Source organism: Tupaia chinensis, unplaced genomic scaffold (assembly GCF_000334495.1).
Source record: "Tupaia chinensis unplaced genomic scaffold, TupChi_1.0 Scaffold000359_1, whole genome shotgun sequence".
NCBI classification, from domain to species: Eukaryota; Metazoa; Chordata; class Mammalia; order Scandentia; family Tupaiidae; genus Tupaia; species Tupaia belangeri.
In genome coordinates this window covers 1,996,479-2,014,540 of record NW_006159855.1, presented here as the reverse complement: position 1 = coordinate 2,014,540, position 18,062 = coordinate 1,996,479, and the positions used below count along the sequence as shown (strand labels likewise).

The 18,062-nt window shown below is 39.7% G+C and overlaps 1 protein-coding gene and 1 non-coding gene across 2 annotated transcripts in view; one reads left to right on the top strand and one right to left on the bottom strand.

The window, feature by feature from the left end:
• The window catches only part of BLM (BLM RecQ like helicase), an 82,918-nt gene that overhangs the window by 5,910 nt on the left and 58,946 nt on the right, over positions 1-18,062 (top strand). Inside the window, exons 4-8 of the mRNA XM_027773563.1 lie at positions 4,020-4,147; positions 7,663-7,795; positions 8,369-9,033; positions 11,958-12,149; positions 17,558-17,676. Of these exons, the coding sequence (XP_027629364.1) occupies positions 4,020-4,147; positions 7,663-7,795; positions 8,369-9,033; positions 11,958-12,149; positions 17,558-17,676 (1,237 nt within the window). The remainder of the gene's footprint in view (positions 1-4,019; positions 4,148-7,662; positions 7,796-8,368; positions 9,034-11,957; positions 12,150-17,557; positions 17,677-18,062) is intronic.
• LOC114008596 (small nucleolar RNA SNORA42/SNORA80 family) lies at positions 13,984-14,119 on the bottom strand. Its single transcript, XR_003550115.1, has one exon. It is a non-coding gene; the product is annotated as a small nucleolar RNA SNORA42/SNORA80 family (small nucleolar RNA).

Below are 18,062 nucleotides of genomic sequence, written 5' to 3'. Positions count from 1 at the left end.
GGAATGTTGGGCATGTACTCATGTGTGCCCAGTGTGAGTTTCAAGCCACCAGGTCCAGGATTTGAACTATGGTCAGCAATGTGGGAGTCCAGGACCTTAGCCACTACATCACCTGCTGGCCCCTAAATAAATAATTCTTTTTTAAAAAATCCTACTGGATAGACCTGGATGTTATTTGCCACTCACTGAATTTAGCAAATTAGTGACATGATTGCTGTTCATTGGTAGTATTGTAGAGAAAACAGATATTGTACATGGTTCATCAGTACCTTAACCTACTCCATCCTCACCCCAGTCTGAGTAACAGTGGTGTGACTGGAGCATATACTGTGCTGTTTAATCAGTGTTTTGACTGAAAAAAAAATTGTTTCATGTATCACCTTAATTAGGGAAGGAAGGAAGAGAAAGGGAGGGAACAATAGAGGTAGAAAAGAAATGATTTGTGTGCAAACCTAGGTTAGATTTTCTTGGTTTATGTTTTACAAGTGTATTGAGATGTTTGAAGGGGTGCAAAAGGTTAAAGCATGACTACTCTTTGATGAAAAAACTAAAGAACTATAAAATAAAAGCTCTCTTCTTTTTTGATAGAAATTCAGACAGTTGTATAAAATTAAAAACCAAGCAAAGGTTTATATATAGTCCAGATTATAAATAAACATTCTCAGGTATTCATTTATTTTATTGCCAGAAAGTGTATATATAAACACAAAAGAGAGAATTTCTCAACGTGTATGGTTATGCTGCAGTCGTTTTTAATCCCTCCATTTGTTTATCCTGTCAGGATTGAGGCGTGTATACATTCATAACCTGGAGTGATTTTTTTTTTTTGAGAGAGAGATTTTTGCTATAGGGCGCGTGCGCTCGCCAGACAGACAGAGACAGGCAGAGAGACAGAAAGCGAGAAATCACCCCCCAGGGGGGATGGCCACGCTGCAATCCCTTCTCCTCCATTCTCCTCTCGGGATCCTGGGCTCGCATGCACACGCGCCCGGCGTGAGTTTAAGCCACCAGGTCCAGGACTCAAGCCTTGGTGGACTACATGGGAGTTTAGTGACATAGCCATTATGCTAACTGCTGGTCCCAGAAAGACATGTTTTATAGCTTCTCTAATCTAAAACTTCTTTCGCTGGCTTTAAAAATTCTCTATCCTCCTTAATAAAACCAAATTACCTTTTTCAGCTTTATCTTCAGTTGTGCCCTTGCAATAAACCTTAATGATTAAGGAGCAATCCAGAAAAAATTACTAAAAATATGACCATTTTCTTTCATTATAATGTTATTATTTAAAACAAACTCTGTAAAAATAGTTATTCATCACTGTTCCAAACTCCTGCCTTAGGAAAGTACAGTTGATTCCTGGGTATGAACCAAATAGCATTGTCTCTTTTGTTTGAAGAATTATTTTATTTAACTTTATTTATTTATTTATTCTAAAAAATTGATTTGAGAGGGATAGAGAAAGCGAGAGAGAGAGAGGACAAATAAGAAAGCAAGCCACCAGGTCCGGGACTCAAACTGTGGTGGGCCATGTAGGAGTCTAGTGCCCTTAACCACCATGCCTTCTGCTGGCCCTAATAGTATTGTCTTTTTAACCTTCCTTCAGGGCCTATCACTTTCCATATACCTATTATTCAAGGTTTGCTTACATCCCAACTTATCGGCAAAGCCTTCTTGAGTTCCACAAAGCATTATCTTTTTTATGATTTCCACAATACCCTCTCTTCCATATTTATTTAATACTAGTTTAAAGTCTTGTTTTCTATCCAATCAGACTGACCATATTTACGTGTTAGCATATTTTTGTATAATCTGAATGAGTTAATTATAGAGATACACAGAAATACATAGGAAACTTCAAAAACTTAGGGAACGGGGCCAGCAAGGCAGTGTGTTAGTTAACGTGCTAGACTCCCACATGGCCAACCATGGTTCAAGTCCCAGACCTGGCGGTTTGCTTTCTCACTTCTCTGTCTCTCTCTCTCTGTCTCTCTGTCTCATAAGCGCATATGCCCTGTAACAAGTTAAAAAAAAATGATAAGTAAAATTAAATAAATAATTCTTTTAAAAAATTTATGAAAAGATGATTTTTTTTTTTTTGAGAGAGAGATTTGTGCTATAGGGTACATGCACTCGCCGGAGAGACAGAGACAGACAGAAGATGAGAAATCCTGCTCCCCCCACTCTCCCCCTTCCCCGTGGGATGGGCATGCTGCAATCTCTTCTCAGTGTCCTCTCGAGATTTTGGGTGTGCACATACCCAGTGTTAGTTTTAAGATGCTGGGTCCAGGACTCAAACCACGGTCAACTCTGTGGGAGTCCAGCAATGTAGCCATTATGCCCTCTGCTGGTCCTGTAAAAGTGGAATTTAGATACAAAAAATATTTTGAAATTCATGTATAGTTCTTTTGGCCAGAACCACTATCTTCCAGTAATTAACCAAAATGAGGAACACAGAGGGAAAAAGGAGAAGCACACAATATATGTTCTCTAGGCCTTTTAGAAAACATGGAGTGGTTCCTTTGGCGACATATATGCGAATCTACAAGATAGGTGATATTGTAGACATCAAGGGACTGGGTACTGTTCAAAAGGGAATGCCCCACAGATGTTACCATGGCAAAACTGGAAGAGCCTACAGTGTTACCCAGCATGCTGTTGGCATTGTTTTGAAGAAACAAGTTAAGGGCAAGATTCTTTCCAAGAGAATGAACGTGCGTATTGAGCATAGTAAGCATTCTAAGAGCAGAGATACTTCCTAAAAGGTGTGAAGGAAAATAACCAGAAAAAGAAAGAAGCCAAAGAGAAAGATACCTGGGGTCAACCAAAGCGCCAGCATGCTCCACCCAGAGAAGCACACTTTGTGAGAACCAATGGAAAGGAGCCTGAACTACTGGAACCTATTCCCTATGAATTCATGGCTTGATGGGTATTAAAATTAAACTAATTTGTGTTCTAAAAAAAATTCACATATAGTTTTTTTTTTGGAGACGTTTTCGCTATAGGGCGCGTGCGCTTGCCAGACAGACACAGACAGACAGAGAGACAGAAAGCGAGAAATCACCCCCCAGGGGGGATGGTCACGCCGCAATCCCTTCTCTTCCATTCTCCTCTCGGGATCTTGGGTACGCATGCACACGTGCCCAACGTGAGTTTTAAGCCACCGGGTCTGGGACGCGAACTGCGGTCGACTACATGGGAGTCCAGCGACATAGCCATTATGCTAACTGCTGGTTCCCACATATAGTTGTTTTATAATGCATATTTTCCACAAACTTTTTGAAGACCCTTTGTACTTGATTGTGACAATAGATTCTCGATAAAGTACTTTGTAATCTTAATAAGAAAGGATGTTAACTGTTTGAGAAAACAAAGGGTGACACTTGGCTTGAGCCTAGAAAAACACGGTGTGTTTCAGGAGGGCTGACCCCACAGTGCAGCGGTTAAGCGCTGTGCATTAGAAGCCAGATCTCACATGGCTAACTACGTTTGGTTTGAATCCCAGCCCTGGTAACCTGAAAACACTTTCAGGAACATGTGTATATATGCCAAAAAATTCTGATGAGATAGAGTAATGGGGAACAAAAAGGATTGCAGTGTGATCTTACCCCAGCAAGGAGGGGTACTTTCTCTTTCTTCCTCTCTGACAAGCACATGGAATGGTAGCTTTTCCAAAATGAAAGAAGAATAGAGGCAAAATCCCTGAATAGGCAATGCAGCGCTCATAAGAATTTAAGTGAAGCAGTGTGATTAGATCCTGGTGTTACCAAAAGACATACTTAAAAAAAATGCAGGTGAGAAACTCTTTTGGGACCAGAAGTAATAAAACTTAGGGGGTCAGTTAAAGAGGTTTTAGAATAGGCGAGCTATGAAGACACATTTCTCTTTCCTGTTACATATTGTCTCACCAAGTATGGGAAAGTATTAGGGAAAAAATTTATACATGTATTTGGTCTAATATATAATAACCTTACTGAATATATATATATATGTAACTATACTGAACTTTTTGTTGTTTGTAGTGTTTTAAAGGACCTTGACACCTCTGACAGAAAGAAGAGTGTCCTTAGTATATCTGATGATCTTTCGTCAGAACATGAGAAAATGACTACACAGGAGCCTCATCCAGAAACCAGCACAGACTATGATGGTACAAAAAGTATTTAAGACATCTCATATTTCAACCATTTACTTTTCTTTTTTTAGTTTTTTTTTTTTTAATCTTTGAAAACAAAGTAAGATTGTATTTTCAACTTAGGGCTGTATAGGGTGGTAAATCATCGTCCCTTTTGTACTAATACTAAAATCATCTCTGTTCATTGGTTAGCCACATGACTTCCTTGAATAACTCATGAACTTATGGTCTTACAAGGTAGTTCATTCTCTACCTTTTTCTTTTTTTTTCTTTATGAGAGAGATTGGGAAAGGGAGAGAGAGCATTTTCACAGGGTCATGCTGTGTTGTGATCCTCCCCCCAGACAACTGTGCCATGTGGGTGTAGGTTGTCCTGGGAACTGAACATGGGCTCCTTGTGTAGCTTGCAGCCTCCAGCCTCCCATTCTCTATCTTGAAAATGCTACTTGTTAAAAAAATCATTTCTCAGAAGTGAAAAGTAATTTTGAATTTTACCAATATACCAGACAATTCACTGGGGCAACTCTGTTATGAAGCATTACTTAACAAATGATTACTTTTGTACACAATTAGGTTGAATTCTTTTTCTTGGACTTCTTGCTTGGATATAATTTTCAGGTCTTGGTTTTTTCAAATATTATTTTATTATTTAGTAACAATTTTCTATCTTATACTTTTTAAAAATACAGAACCTTAAATTTTGTCTGGAAGTATGTATTGCATAGGAGCCTATTTTATTAATAAAGATGAGTGATTAAAACTAGAAAAAAAGGGGCCAGCTGGTGGCATGGTAGATAAGGTGCTAGATTCCCACATGGCTGATCATGGTTTGAGTCCCAGACCCAGTGACTTGAAAATCACGATAAATAAATAAATGGGTGTTTAGAAAAATATATTTTTTTAAAAATCTGGAAAAAATAACTTGTCACACTGAGCCAAAATTTACCTCTTGAAACTTTCATTCTTTTGAGGAAATATAAAGTTTCTAGAAGTTACCCTCCCTCTTTGCACCTTCAAGCTAAGTATTGTTAGATCTTTTAACTTCGCTTATTGATATTACTTCCTATGCCTTTTATCCTTTTGATCTTCCCTTATGTTCTCTGGGTCTGAGTCTTGATGTCTATTAAAATTAACTACTCTTGGAACCAGCAGTTAGCGTAATGGCTATGTCGCTGGATTCCCACGTAGTCAACCGCGGTTCGTGTCCCGGACCCGGTGGCTTAAAACTCACGCCGGGCGCGTGTGCGTGCGTGCCCAAGATCCCGAGAGGAGAATGGAGGAGAAGGGATTGCGGCGTGACCATCCCCCCTGGGGGGTGATTTCTCGCTTTCTGTCTCTATGTCTCTCTCTGTCTGTCTGGCGAGCGCACGCGCCCTACAGTGAAAATCTCTCAAAAAAAAAAAAAAAATTTACTACTCTTTTGTGGGCTTTCTTTAGATTTTTGCCATAGGGCATATGCATTTGTTGAGAGATACAGGGAGAGGGGAAGTGAGAAATATACCCCACCCCACGCCACCCCACCCACACACACACCAGGGATGGCCACATTGCAATCCCTTCTCTGTTATTCTCTGCTCAGGTTTTTGGGCAGGCACCCACACACGCACCGCATGTTTTTTAAGCCACCGAGTATGAATCCATTGTGCACTACTTTTTGTTCATCTGCTTACAAATCTGCCATCAGATCATGTTTCTTCCCTCTTGTCCATGGGGATGCAGAAGACTCAGGTATGTGACTCCAAAAGTTCAAAATCTGAGACTGTAAGAGGGAATTTATGGGGCATTGGCTCTGGAGTGATACAGACCTATGACAGAAACCTGTCCCCTCTTGCTCTTGACTGTGTGACTCTGGCAAATTAGTTAAACTTCTCCGTACCCCAGTTCTTTCTTATAAAATGAGGAGAATAATATCTACCTTACTGAGTAATTGTCAGGATTCAAGGTAAGGAACCCAGTGCATCGTATGACTCCAATAAATGGTAGTTATTGTTATATGCCAGTCTAGTAATCCTTTCAAAGAAGGAAATACATTAAGTTGACTGGTTTGTTTTTATGAACTCTTGCTAACTCTATAATCGTTTCCTCTCCTCAGCACTCACAAAGCAGCCATTTGATAGCATGTTCTAGGATTTTACTTTGAATTGACATCAAGATCACCACTCTGTAGCTCTTGGCAATCACTTTCAATTTTTTTTTTTTTAGAAACTAAAACAGTATTTGTCTGTCTTCATTTTCTATCAACTCTTATTCACTAGATGCCTCATATATCAGTTTCAGACTCTGAGCTCTTACTTGCCGGTTTCCTTTGTCTTCTGAGGTCTAATCTGTCTGGGGAAGGAGACTTAAGCTCCTTTTCAATAGTACGATAGTCTTGTATCCCTCTCGGAGCCTGTTTTGGCTTTCGGTTCTTTCAGACCATTATATACCTTCCTCTTTGCAATCTGATGTCCATTCTTGCAAAGAAAGCAGAAGTAAACTAGGAATTCAGTGATTACACTTTCACCTCATGTCTCTGTATCTCTCGACACCAGAAGTGCTCTATACACCACCCTTGTTTCGTCTCTTCTTCTTCCCGCTCTTGGTCAGCAGCATCTCTGGAGTCTCATCCTCTGAATGTTTTCTTCATCATCTTTTCATCGTCTCCCAAGAATACTGTTTCTCCTGCAACCACTGAGGTTGTTTTTTTCTCCCACATTCTGTAGGCCCTAGTGAAGGAGCAGATATCTACCTTGCTTCCTGTTGCTACCCTAAACCTTTTTTTTTTTTTTCATTTAAAACTTCAATTCCTTTGAAATTCTATTTCTTAGTTATGTCATAATAAAAAAAATGTGGAGCATGCTGTTCTTTCAGACGTCCAGACATTGTCATCAGGAGTTTCTGTTTCTCCCACCTGCCTTCTCTCACCCCTCTCCTATCCCATCCCTCCATCTCAAATCCCCATTTCTTTTGATCTCTGTTTCTGTTTTATTTTGTATTGGTCTCATTCTTTTTCCTGTATGGCCACCAGCAGCTTTTAAAGCCTTGCCGGTAAAAGCCTGTGTAAAGAGAGGTGCTTTTTCCCAGTTGGTCCCCAAACTCCTGGAGCTAATGCTCATTGGGCTGCCTTATATGAGATGCCCATGAGGGAGCAGAGGAGTTCCTAAGAAGAAACTTTGGTTACTGTGCTGTTACCATTGAAGGGAAGCCTGGGTACCCAGGAAGCCAAACAATTCTTAATGATGCACTGTATTGGCATGGTGAGATTTACACATGAAGCTAGGAAGAAATTGTAGTAAATAGGCAAACCTTTGTGTCTTCCAGTGACTTGAGTTACTCCAAGAGAAATATTAAATGAAAATGCAGTTCAACATGCTTATGATAAACAATAGAGACAATCTAATTTTAGGTTAATTCACAGGTAGATCATAGGGCAGTATATTGTTGTTTGTGATCTTGTTTTTATACTGCTTCACATTTTACATGTATGACTTTTAAAGTCTTACGTCCTTTCTGTTTTCAAAGAAAAATATTAACAACATAATTACTTTACAGCTAGACAGTTAAGTTTACAGCAGCAGCTTATTGATGTCATGGACCACATCTGTAAATTAGTTGATTCTATTTCTGCTGATGAACTGAAAGCTTTGGATTGTGGGAATGAACTGCTTCAGCAGCGGAACATAAGGTATCTGATTTTTCTCCTTCTGGAGTATATCTATCTCATGTCTACAACTCTACGTAAAAATTGGGTGGGGCAAAATATCTAGGCTTTCTGGCCTGGGAATTGAGTAAGTATGAACTCATGTCATGTTTTACATATATTTACTTTTAAAAACCTTTAACATTTCTATTTGAATTTTTGAGGTTGAGGAGGATATAGTTTTCTAGAATTTTTGTTTGTTTTGTTTGCTATAGGGCATGTGTGTTTACTGGAGGGTGGGGGCTGGGACTTAAAAATTACTTCCCTCCCCCCCCCCTTTAAGGAGGATGGCCATGCCACAGTCCTGCCTCCTCCATTCTCCTGTCAGGATTTTTGGCACTCATGCACATGCACCCAGCACGATTTTCAAGCCGCTGGGCCCAGGACTTGAGCTGCACAGTTGGCTAAGTGAAATCCAGCCACCTTAACCACCATGCCATCATCTGCCTGACCCTTATAATTTCTGTTTGGGATGAAAACTGAAGATATACTTTTGTAGCCTCTCATAGTAAATGACTTACACTTAATATCTTTTTTTCTTTCTTTTTTTTTTTTTAGAAGAAAACTTCTAGCTGAAGCAGATTTTACTAGATATGATGCCAGTCTTCTCAACTCAGTGTGGAGATGCAGACCCAATTTACCTGGTAGCCTCATGGAGGGTGATTCTTGCCCTATGGAGAACTCTATTAAGGTATTATATTTTCTACACTTTCCCTCAAATTCTTTCTCCTCTGGAGATTGTCTACTGACCACCACTCTGGGAAAAACAGGCGTCTCAGCCACCACCAAGAATCCCTTTGAAAGTCTGTTATTCAATTCTCATTTACAGAAGTCCTTTGTAAGTAACAACTGGGCCAAAACACCAAGGATAGAAAAAAGAAATGAAAGCTCTTATTTCCCTGGAAATGTTCTCACAAGCACTGCTGTTAAAGATCAAAATAAACATACTGCTTCAATGAATGACTTAAAAAGTGAAACCCAGGCATCCTATGATATCGATAATTTTGACATAGATGACTTCGATGATGATGATGATGAGTGGGAAAATATAATGCAGAATTTAGCAGCCAACAAGTCTTCCACAGCTGCCTGTCAACCTGCCAAGGAAGGTCGACCAATTAAAGTAGTATCAGAAAGATTTTTCTCAGCCAAGACAAACTGTCTTCCAGTAGCATCTACTGCTCAGAATAAGAACTTTCCAGAGTCTATTCAGAATTACACTGGTAAGTTTAAAATAAATTAAATACTTATATGAACACAATACTGTCTAAAACAGGAATTGTACAAGTAAAACCAGAAGTCATCATTCCCTGAAAACCACATTGTTTCTATGCAAATTTCTACTGATCATATGAATTACAAATCACAATCTCAGAAGCAAGTTGCTCTTTTGTCTCTCTAGCAGCTGTAGTTTTATAAAATGTGTAATTATAACCTTTTGTAGTAAAGCTCTAAAGTCATTACAAATGTGCTTTGCCTTTAAATTAACATTGTTTAGTCCTTGAAACAATAAAGCTCATAGGAGCCAAGTTTTTAATGATTTGAGAATGGGCAAAAGCAAAGATGAATTTATATGCTAAAAACATGTATATTTTTAGAATCCCAGATTGATGAGGATTGACTGATTTATCAAGTAGAGAAACATGTTTTATGTCTTAAAATACTGAACTATAAAGCAGTGTAAGAAGGATATGAAGTCAGACATTCCTTAAATTGGTCAGATCGTTTTGTAGGACTGGTACTCATTGCGCACTGTGTGTAATAGAAAGATACTGTAATAGAAAATGCTTAATAATTCCTGCCCTCTACGTGCTCACAGTTTAGTGGGAGAGCTCTTGGAGGAGTGAAATCATCCACTGTAAAGGCTCTAGAGAAAAGTCAGAATTAACTTTGAAACCTGGTGTCAACCCTATAAAGTTATCAAAAGTGTTTAGCTGCAACAAGTTTATATGTGCAAATTTTAGAAAGTACAGTCCCCCCATTTTTGCCATCAATGACTTAATACCACAGAGTTTATTCTTACAGTTGTGCTGCTGACCTTTAAAATCACCATTAATGGATTTATTTTTGTATCATGTTAGAATGTGTCATGCTCAGTGTTCGTAATTATCTTTGAGACAGTTGAGTGTTGGGGTTAGAGTAGCTGCCAGAGCTGGCGCGAGTACTTCTTATTCTCTGTGTGGAGCCAGAGTTAGTCTGTGAGAATGCGAAGCAGGGGTAGAATGTGATAGACATGAAAGAAGAAACTGGGGAAGTTCAGACAACTTGAGTTTCAGACATAGGTGACTGAGAAAACTGTGACACCATTAATAAAATTAGGGGAATCAGGAGGCAGATTTAGAGAAAAGCTGAGGAGGACTATTTTAAGACTTGTTGAGCATGAAGTGTTGGAAAGTCATTAGGGTAGAAACATCCTGCAGATTATTAGAGATGCATGCAGGATTGGAATTTAGGAGGGTGTCAGCAGAGTCTTAAGAGAAACCTAGGCCTTCTCTGCGTATAAATTGTGTTTAAGATCATAGCTCTAGGAAAATTCCAAAAAATAATGCATAAAGAATGGAATCAACCTGGGCCTGGCAGGTGGTATGGTGGCTTAAGGCACTGGATTCCCACATAGCTGACTTGGTTTGTGTCTTGGACCTAGCGGCTTGCTTTCTCACTTTACCTTTCTCTCTGTCTCTCTCTGGTGAGATTGAAAAAAGAATAATAACAAATAGAATTAGATAAACAAGTAAAAAATTACTACTAATAAAAAATAATGGAATTAACCCAAGTGTCTAAAAACTGATGACTGAGTTTAAAATCTGTGGCACAAATATACCATGGAATATTACTCAGCCATAAGAAACAATGAGATCCTATTATTTGATTCAAAGTGGATTGGGATCAGCAGATAGTGCAATGGTTATGTCGCTGGACTCCCATGTAGTCAACTGTGTTTCGAGTCCTGGCTTAAAACTCATGCTTGGCACATGTGCATGCATGGCCAAAATCTCAAGAGAATGGAGGAGAAGGGATTGCAGCGTGATTATCCTCCCTGGGGATGATTTCTCACTTTCTGCCTGTATGTCTCTCTCTCTCTCTCTGAAAAGCGCACACACCCCATAGCAAAAATCTCTCAAAAAAAGAAAAAGTGGATGAATATATTTAGTTGGAAAAGTCATGACTCATCTTTGCATAGAAAAGAATATATCATGACTTTCCCCAGAACCTAATAGAAGACTTAATGTTAAGCAAAGTGAGCCAGGCTTTTAAAAGTACACACTGTATATCCCCGCTTAATATGTACCAAATGTCTGTACTCTGTGGCAGTAATGGAAAGATCTGGGGCCAGCAGGTGGCATAGTAGTTAAGGTGCTGGACTCCCATGTGGCTGACCACGATTCAAGTCCCAAATCCAGCTGCTTGAAACTCACACCAGGGCAAGTGCATGCATGTGTGGCCAAAATCCCGAAAGGAAGGTAGAGGAGAAAGGATTGCTGAGTCTCTATCCCTCTGGAGGGAGGTGGGTGGTAATTGCTTTGCTTTCTGTTTCTCTGTCTCCGGTGAGTGTATGAAATCTCTCAAAATAAAAACCCCCAAAGATCTGAAGATATGATAGTAGGAAGGATAAGTGTAGATACCAAAAGACTGCAAGGGAGGGGAGTGGATGGTAGAATGGATGGTAGAAGGTGGGCATGAGGTGTAATGGGAAGAAACATAAGACAAAAAAAAATGTAAAGTTTTATATTGAAAATTTTATATATTATTATACATCATGATGTGGGGGAAGGGAAGAATGTAAGAATGTTTAAAGAGGCCAGTCTCAAGTATTTGTGACTTCTAAATTGAAGGAGCAGGTGGAGGAAGTGGAGCCAAGAAGGGGAATTTAAGGCGAGTAGAAAATCCATAATTATTTTGGAGGTCAGAGAAGAAAAAGGAGGGAATAAATAGGAATGGTAAGTGCTGCAGAAAAGTCAAGGAAAGATTTGATCTAGGCCCTAAAGAAGTGTCTGGCAACTGTGAGACTTGTTGGGAAGGAGATGCTCACGAATGGGTAAAGCAGGAATCTGGAGGGAGACATATGCAAGCATGGAGATGGGTAAATGCTAAAATTGACTTTATATATTAATGCACTGATTTTTCTTGATGTTAATTATTTTCTTAGACAAATCAACACGAAATTTAGCATCCCAAAATCTGAACCATGAACGTTTCCAAAGCCTTAATTTGCCACATACAAAAGAAATGATGAAGATTTTTCACAAAAAATTTGGCCTGCATAATTTTAGAACGAATCAGCTAGAGGCGATCAATGCTGCACTGCTTGGTGAAGACTGTTTTATCCTAATGCCCACTGGTATGTATTTTTAGATACGAATTGGCAGAAATCCATTGACAGATGTTAAATGAAAGCCCTTTACTAGGAATGAAAAGCACACCTACACAGTATTTCTGTCAGTTAGGGACCTGTTAAACCTCCCATGCCATAGTAAGAGAGTAAATGACCTCACATCCTCTGTTCTAGTTGTTGACATGATAAAGTTGATAGCCCTTATGATTTCCAACTCGAAGCTCAGTGTGTTGAATTGATCTGGAATTTTTCTTGGGGAATTTTTTTTTCTAGTCTAAATAACTCTGGAAAGTGAACAAAACCACTGTCAAAGACATGAACATTCTTGCCAGTGTATTTGATGTAGTTTAGTGTTAGAATCATCAGCTCTGGAGTGGTAGCCTGGGCTTGAAGTGTAGCTCTGCCACTTCCAAGCACTGTGACCATGGGCAGGGCACGTTACACCTTGGACCTGTTTCCTTGTACATGCAATGGAGATAATAACAAAGTACCTGCTTCACAGAATGTCATGTAAAGGAAGTGAAATGCATTTAGCATAGGTTTTTCTTTGTCCTGATTTTGAAGAGTCCAGGACTTTTCGTGGTGCAGTTAAAGCTCATAACAGCTGCTCAGTGATTTATAGTCATTCATATAAGAATATTAAATAAGCACTTAGGCTAGGAAGCCTGGAGAATTTGGAGTTTTAACACCTACATGTAGTCCTCCCTCTGCCTTTCATCCTTGTAAACTTTATCAAATTAGTTATTGCTATCAGTACTTTTTAAAAATAATCATTATTAAGTAAAGTTGACTAGGCATTTGAATTTTTAAATTTAAATGATTGCTGTCCATTCTGTTAATAATAACAGAAAATACCTGAATTTGGATAATTTTAGAGGAAAGAAGTTTATTTATTTATTTATTTTGAGAGGTTTTTGCTATAGGGCGCATGTGCTCGTCAGACAGAGGCAGAGAGATAGAAAGCGAGAAATCACCCTCCAGGGAGGATGGCCTTGCTGCAATCCATTCTCCTCTCGGGATCTTGGGCACGCATGCACATGCGCCCAGCGTGAGTTTAAGCCACCATGTCTGGGACATGAACCACGGTTGACTACGTGGGAATCCAGCGACATAGCCATTACACTAACTGCTGGTCCCAGGAAAGAAATTTATTTGACTCATTGTTTGGAGGTCCAAGGTCTAGAGACCACATCCTATGAGTATCTGGCTTTATCACAACATGACAGAGGATGAGGTAATTGCATCTTCGTGTGTCTCTATTCTGGTCTCCTTCCCTCTCCTTATAAACTTACCAGGAGTCAGTCACGGGGGACCTGCCCTAATGACTTTAATCTTAATCTTTTCTCAAGGACCCTACCCTCCAACACTATAGGTTTTTTTTGTTTTTGTTTTTTTAAAGCGAGATTTCTCGCTATAGGATGCATATACTTGCTGGAGAGAAAGAAAGCAAGAAATCATCCCCAAGTGGGGATGGCCATGCCGCAATCCCTACTCCTTCATTCTCTTCTTGGGATTTTGGGCACATGTGTACATGCAGCGTAAGTTTAAGCCAGTGGGTCTGGGACTTGAACTGTGGTCAACTCCATGGGAGTCCAGCAATGTAACCATTACTTCATCTGCTAGTCCCCCAACACCATAGTCTGATTAAGTTTTCAACCTTTTAATCCATCACAGCCACATTTCAGCACATGAATATTTGGGGGGCATTCAAACCCTAACAATAATATTGGCTAAATAATTCACATTTCAAATATTATTAGCATGTCGATACTCTGTCTTCATTCTTGACTCAAATGTGATACCAAAAACACTGGAAAGGATCTTTTTTTTTTTTTTTTCCCTCTGTGCAACCGCTTTAGTACCAGCAGCCCACAGGCAGAGACCAGGCAATGGTTCGGGCCAGTTCGCTCTGGCATGGGACACTATGAGAGGCCCAGGCCCAGGGGAACGAGTCTGCCATAAATCCAAACCCATGCATAACACCGGAAAGGATCTTGACAGTGATCTAAGTTAGTGATTTTTCAGACTTCTCATGGTCCTTTAGGGTGTCAAGGGGGCGTTTTTAAGGTTTTCCACCCCAGTTTCAACCTTTCAATTTATATACAGTCGTGTGTTATTTAACATCAGAAATATATTTTAGGAAATGTGTCATTAGAAAAATTTTTTAGATTTTTATCATGCAAATATCATAGAGTGTACTTACACAACCTAGATGATATAGCCTGCTACCCATGTAGGCTATGTGGTACTGCCTGTTGTTCCTAGGCTTCCTGCCTGTAAAGCATGCTACTATACTGCGTACTGTAGATGGTTGAAATACATGGTAAGTTTGTGTATATCTAAATGTAGAAAAGGCCCAGTAGTAGAATGCCCTGCAATGCTGGAAGTCATATGGAAGAATTGGGGTCAGTTCCCAGTTCAACTTGTAAATACCAGATGCAGGCATGCTCATGATCCTGGCTACCTGGGAATGGCTGGAGGAGGTAGGGTGGGGAGGTTTGTGGTAGGAGAACTGTTGAGGATGCTTGTCTCTCCCTTCTTCCCCCTCTCTTTCTCTCTGTCTCACATGATAGAAACAAATAAGAAAAGAAAAGGTACAGCAAAAATACAGTTTAAAAGATAAAAATTGGTACAGCTCTGTAGGATACTTACATGAACGGAGCTTGCAGAACTGGACGTTTATCTGGGTGAGTGAGTCAGTGGTGAATGAATGTGAATTTTTTTCGGGGGTGAAGGAAGTGGAGTGCCGAGACACTCTACCATCCACTATGGTAGACTTTATAAACATGGTACACTTAGGCAACATCAAATTGATCAAACAGTATTTTCTTTTATTTTTCTTTCCTTTTCTTTTCCTTTCCTTTCCTTTCTTTTAAGTAAAAGTACACTCCTGAAAGGTTAGGAGTGGGTCTGAGCAGGCAGAGAAAGAGGGCTCAAAAGACTCTAGCAGTTGCATTCTGCTGGATTTATCTCTCTCTTTCTTTTCCTTTTTCTTTTTTTTTGGAGAGGTTTTTGTTATAGAGCGTCTGCATTCACCAGAAAGAGAGAGACAAAGGGAGAAATCACCCCCAGGGGGATCACCATTCCGCAATCCTTTTTCCTCCATTCTCCTCTTAGGATCTTGGTCACCTGGTGTGAGTTTAAGCCACCGGGTCCAGGACTCGAACCACAATCAACTACATGGGAGTCCAGTGACATAGCCATTACACCAACTGCTGGTCCCCAGATTTATCATTTTTAACCTAGGTCATGTGGGTTATCATTGGCTGGGCCTAGTAATTGTTCTCATCTTACTGGCTCTATCAAATGTGGCTGGGCCCACCTATTTATCTTATTGGCTGTATCAAATGTTGTTTAATCAGCTAGACATCCCCCACTAATCTCCTGCTTACATTTCTTTGGGCAGTGAATTTTCTGTCCTGATTGGGTGTTTCTGTCAAGCCACATGAGCAGATACTCCAGCCCCTTTACCTGTTTCCATTTGGTAGCTTTCTTCTGCCTCATTTTTCCCCTGAAAGGCATGCTCCCCATAAATCTTTTTTGGGAGCTGACAGTTACAGCTGTCTTCTGTGACTGTTTCATGCTTGAAAGGGGCGTTGGCCATCATGAAACAAAATGTTGTCATCCAGCACATAAGTACATATGTAAAGATTCAAAAAAGGTATCTATTAGACAAAAAAAAAATTTTTAAGACAAATTTTTATTTTAAAGACCTAGCCTGGTGGCAAAATTGGTAGCAAACTGAAAAGCAGTGCTAAAAGCCACATAGTTGATTAAGAATTTTGATCGTAGGACTAGCAGATGAGTAGTATAATGGTTATGTCATTGGACTCCCCTGTAGTTGACTGCTGTTCCAGTCCTGGACCCAACTCACACAGGACAAGTGTGCCCAAAATCCCAGGAAGAGAATGGAGGAGAAGGGATTGTGGCATGGCTGTCCTCCAGTGGGGGTGATTTCTTGTTTTCTGTCTCTCTAGCCAGCACAGGTGTTCTATAGCAAAAATCTCTCTAAAAAGCAAGACAAAAGAAAACTAAAAAATTAGCGCCAGGCCATGTGCATGCATATCCAAAATCCTGAGAGGAGAATGATTGTGGCGTAGCCAGTCCCCTTGGGCAGTGATTTCTCACTATCTGTCCCTCTGTCTCCATCACTCTGGTGAGTGTACACACCCTGTAGCAAAAAATCTCTCTCTTAAAAAAAAAAATGAGTTTGGATCCCCATATTTGGTTTGAAAACACACTGGATGCATATACAGGGTATCCAAGATCTTTAAAAACTGGAAAGCCAGAGAAAAGGGATTGTGGTGTGATGAGACCCTATCAAGGGTGTTTTCCTTTCTGACACCCCTCATTCTGCCCCCACTGTCTCATACGCATGCTCTCTATCTTGAATAAAATACTATAGGTAGTTTGCTACCACTTGTTTCATGTGGCTGGGCTCTTGGTTTTCAGAGTTGACTATTTTATTACATGCTGACTCCTTAAAATATAAATACTAGGTAGGTCGTCAGGAAAGTCATGATTTATTTTTCTGTTTTTCTGTGCAAAACTGCATTATGACTTTCTCGATGACCCAATAATATATAGAAAACTATTATTTTTATTCTAGTATCATGAATTTTTACAGATCCAAGTTTATAATATTTGGATTCCCAAGTATACTTTTTTATTTTAAAGAGAGATTTTTGCTACAGGGTTCATGTATTCACCAGAGAGACACAGAGAGACTGAGAAATAACCCCCAGGGGGATGGCACACCGCAATCCCTTCTCCTCCATTCTCTTGGGATTTTGGGCATGCACACACACACGCCTGGCATGAGTTTTATTTTATTATTATTTTTAAAATAATAATTATTTTTTATTTATTCATTCATTTATTTTGACCAGAGAGAGACACACAGAGAGAGAGGGAGAAAGTGAGAAAGCAAGCCGCCATGTCCAGGACTCAAACCATGGTCAGCCATGTGGGAGTGTCCAGCGCCATAATCACCACGTCACCTGCTGGTCCCAACCTGGCATGAGTTTTAAACTTCCAGATCTGGGACTTGAACTGTGGTTGAGTACATAGGAGTCCAGCGACATAATCATTATATCATCTGCTGGTCCCCCGAGTAGACTTTTTAAGTAATTTCATTACACTTAAGTTTCTTACCTTTTTTGTTCCTTCACTATTGTATATGCCTATGTGAAATATCATGAAAGATTATTTTTATACATTGTTTAAATTACCTAAATAGTTTGGTTTATTTGAGTATGGGAAGTTGTTGGGCACTGTGGACAGTATTGCTTGGTGTCCTATTAAGTAATTACCTTGGAGGTGATTTATGATTCTCTTTGTACCCTTCATCTTTGTTCTCTCAGAATAGAACCTGACGATTTTTTTTTTTCTTTTTTTGGTCATTTCTCTTTCAGGAGGTGGGAAAAGTTTATGTTACCAACTACCTGCTTGTGTTTCTCCTGGCGTCACCGTTGTCATTTCTCCCTTGAGATCATTAATAGTAGACCAAGTTCAAAAGCTGACGTCCTTGGATGTAAGTTCTAACATAAAATAGTAAGAAAAACGTGCCTTAGAAATAGTTACATTTCTGGGGACCAGCAGTTAGCATAATGGCTTTATCGATGAACTCCCATGTAGCCAACCACGGTTTGAGTCCCAGACTCAGTAGCCTAAACTCATGCCAGGTGCGTGTGCGGGCATGCCCAAGATCCCAAGAGAAGAATGGAGAAGGGATTGCGGTGTGGCCATCCCCCCTGGGGGGTGATTTCTAGCTTTCTATCTCTCTGTCTTTCAGGCGAGCGCATATGCCCTATAGCAAAAACCTCTCCAAAAAAAAAAAAGTAGTTACATTGCTATATTTTCAATAACCATTTTATTAAATAGTTCATGAATTATAAGAGTAAAACATAACAGTGTTAA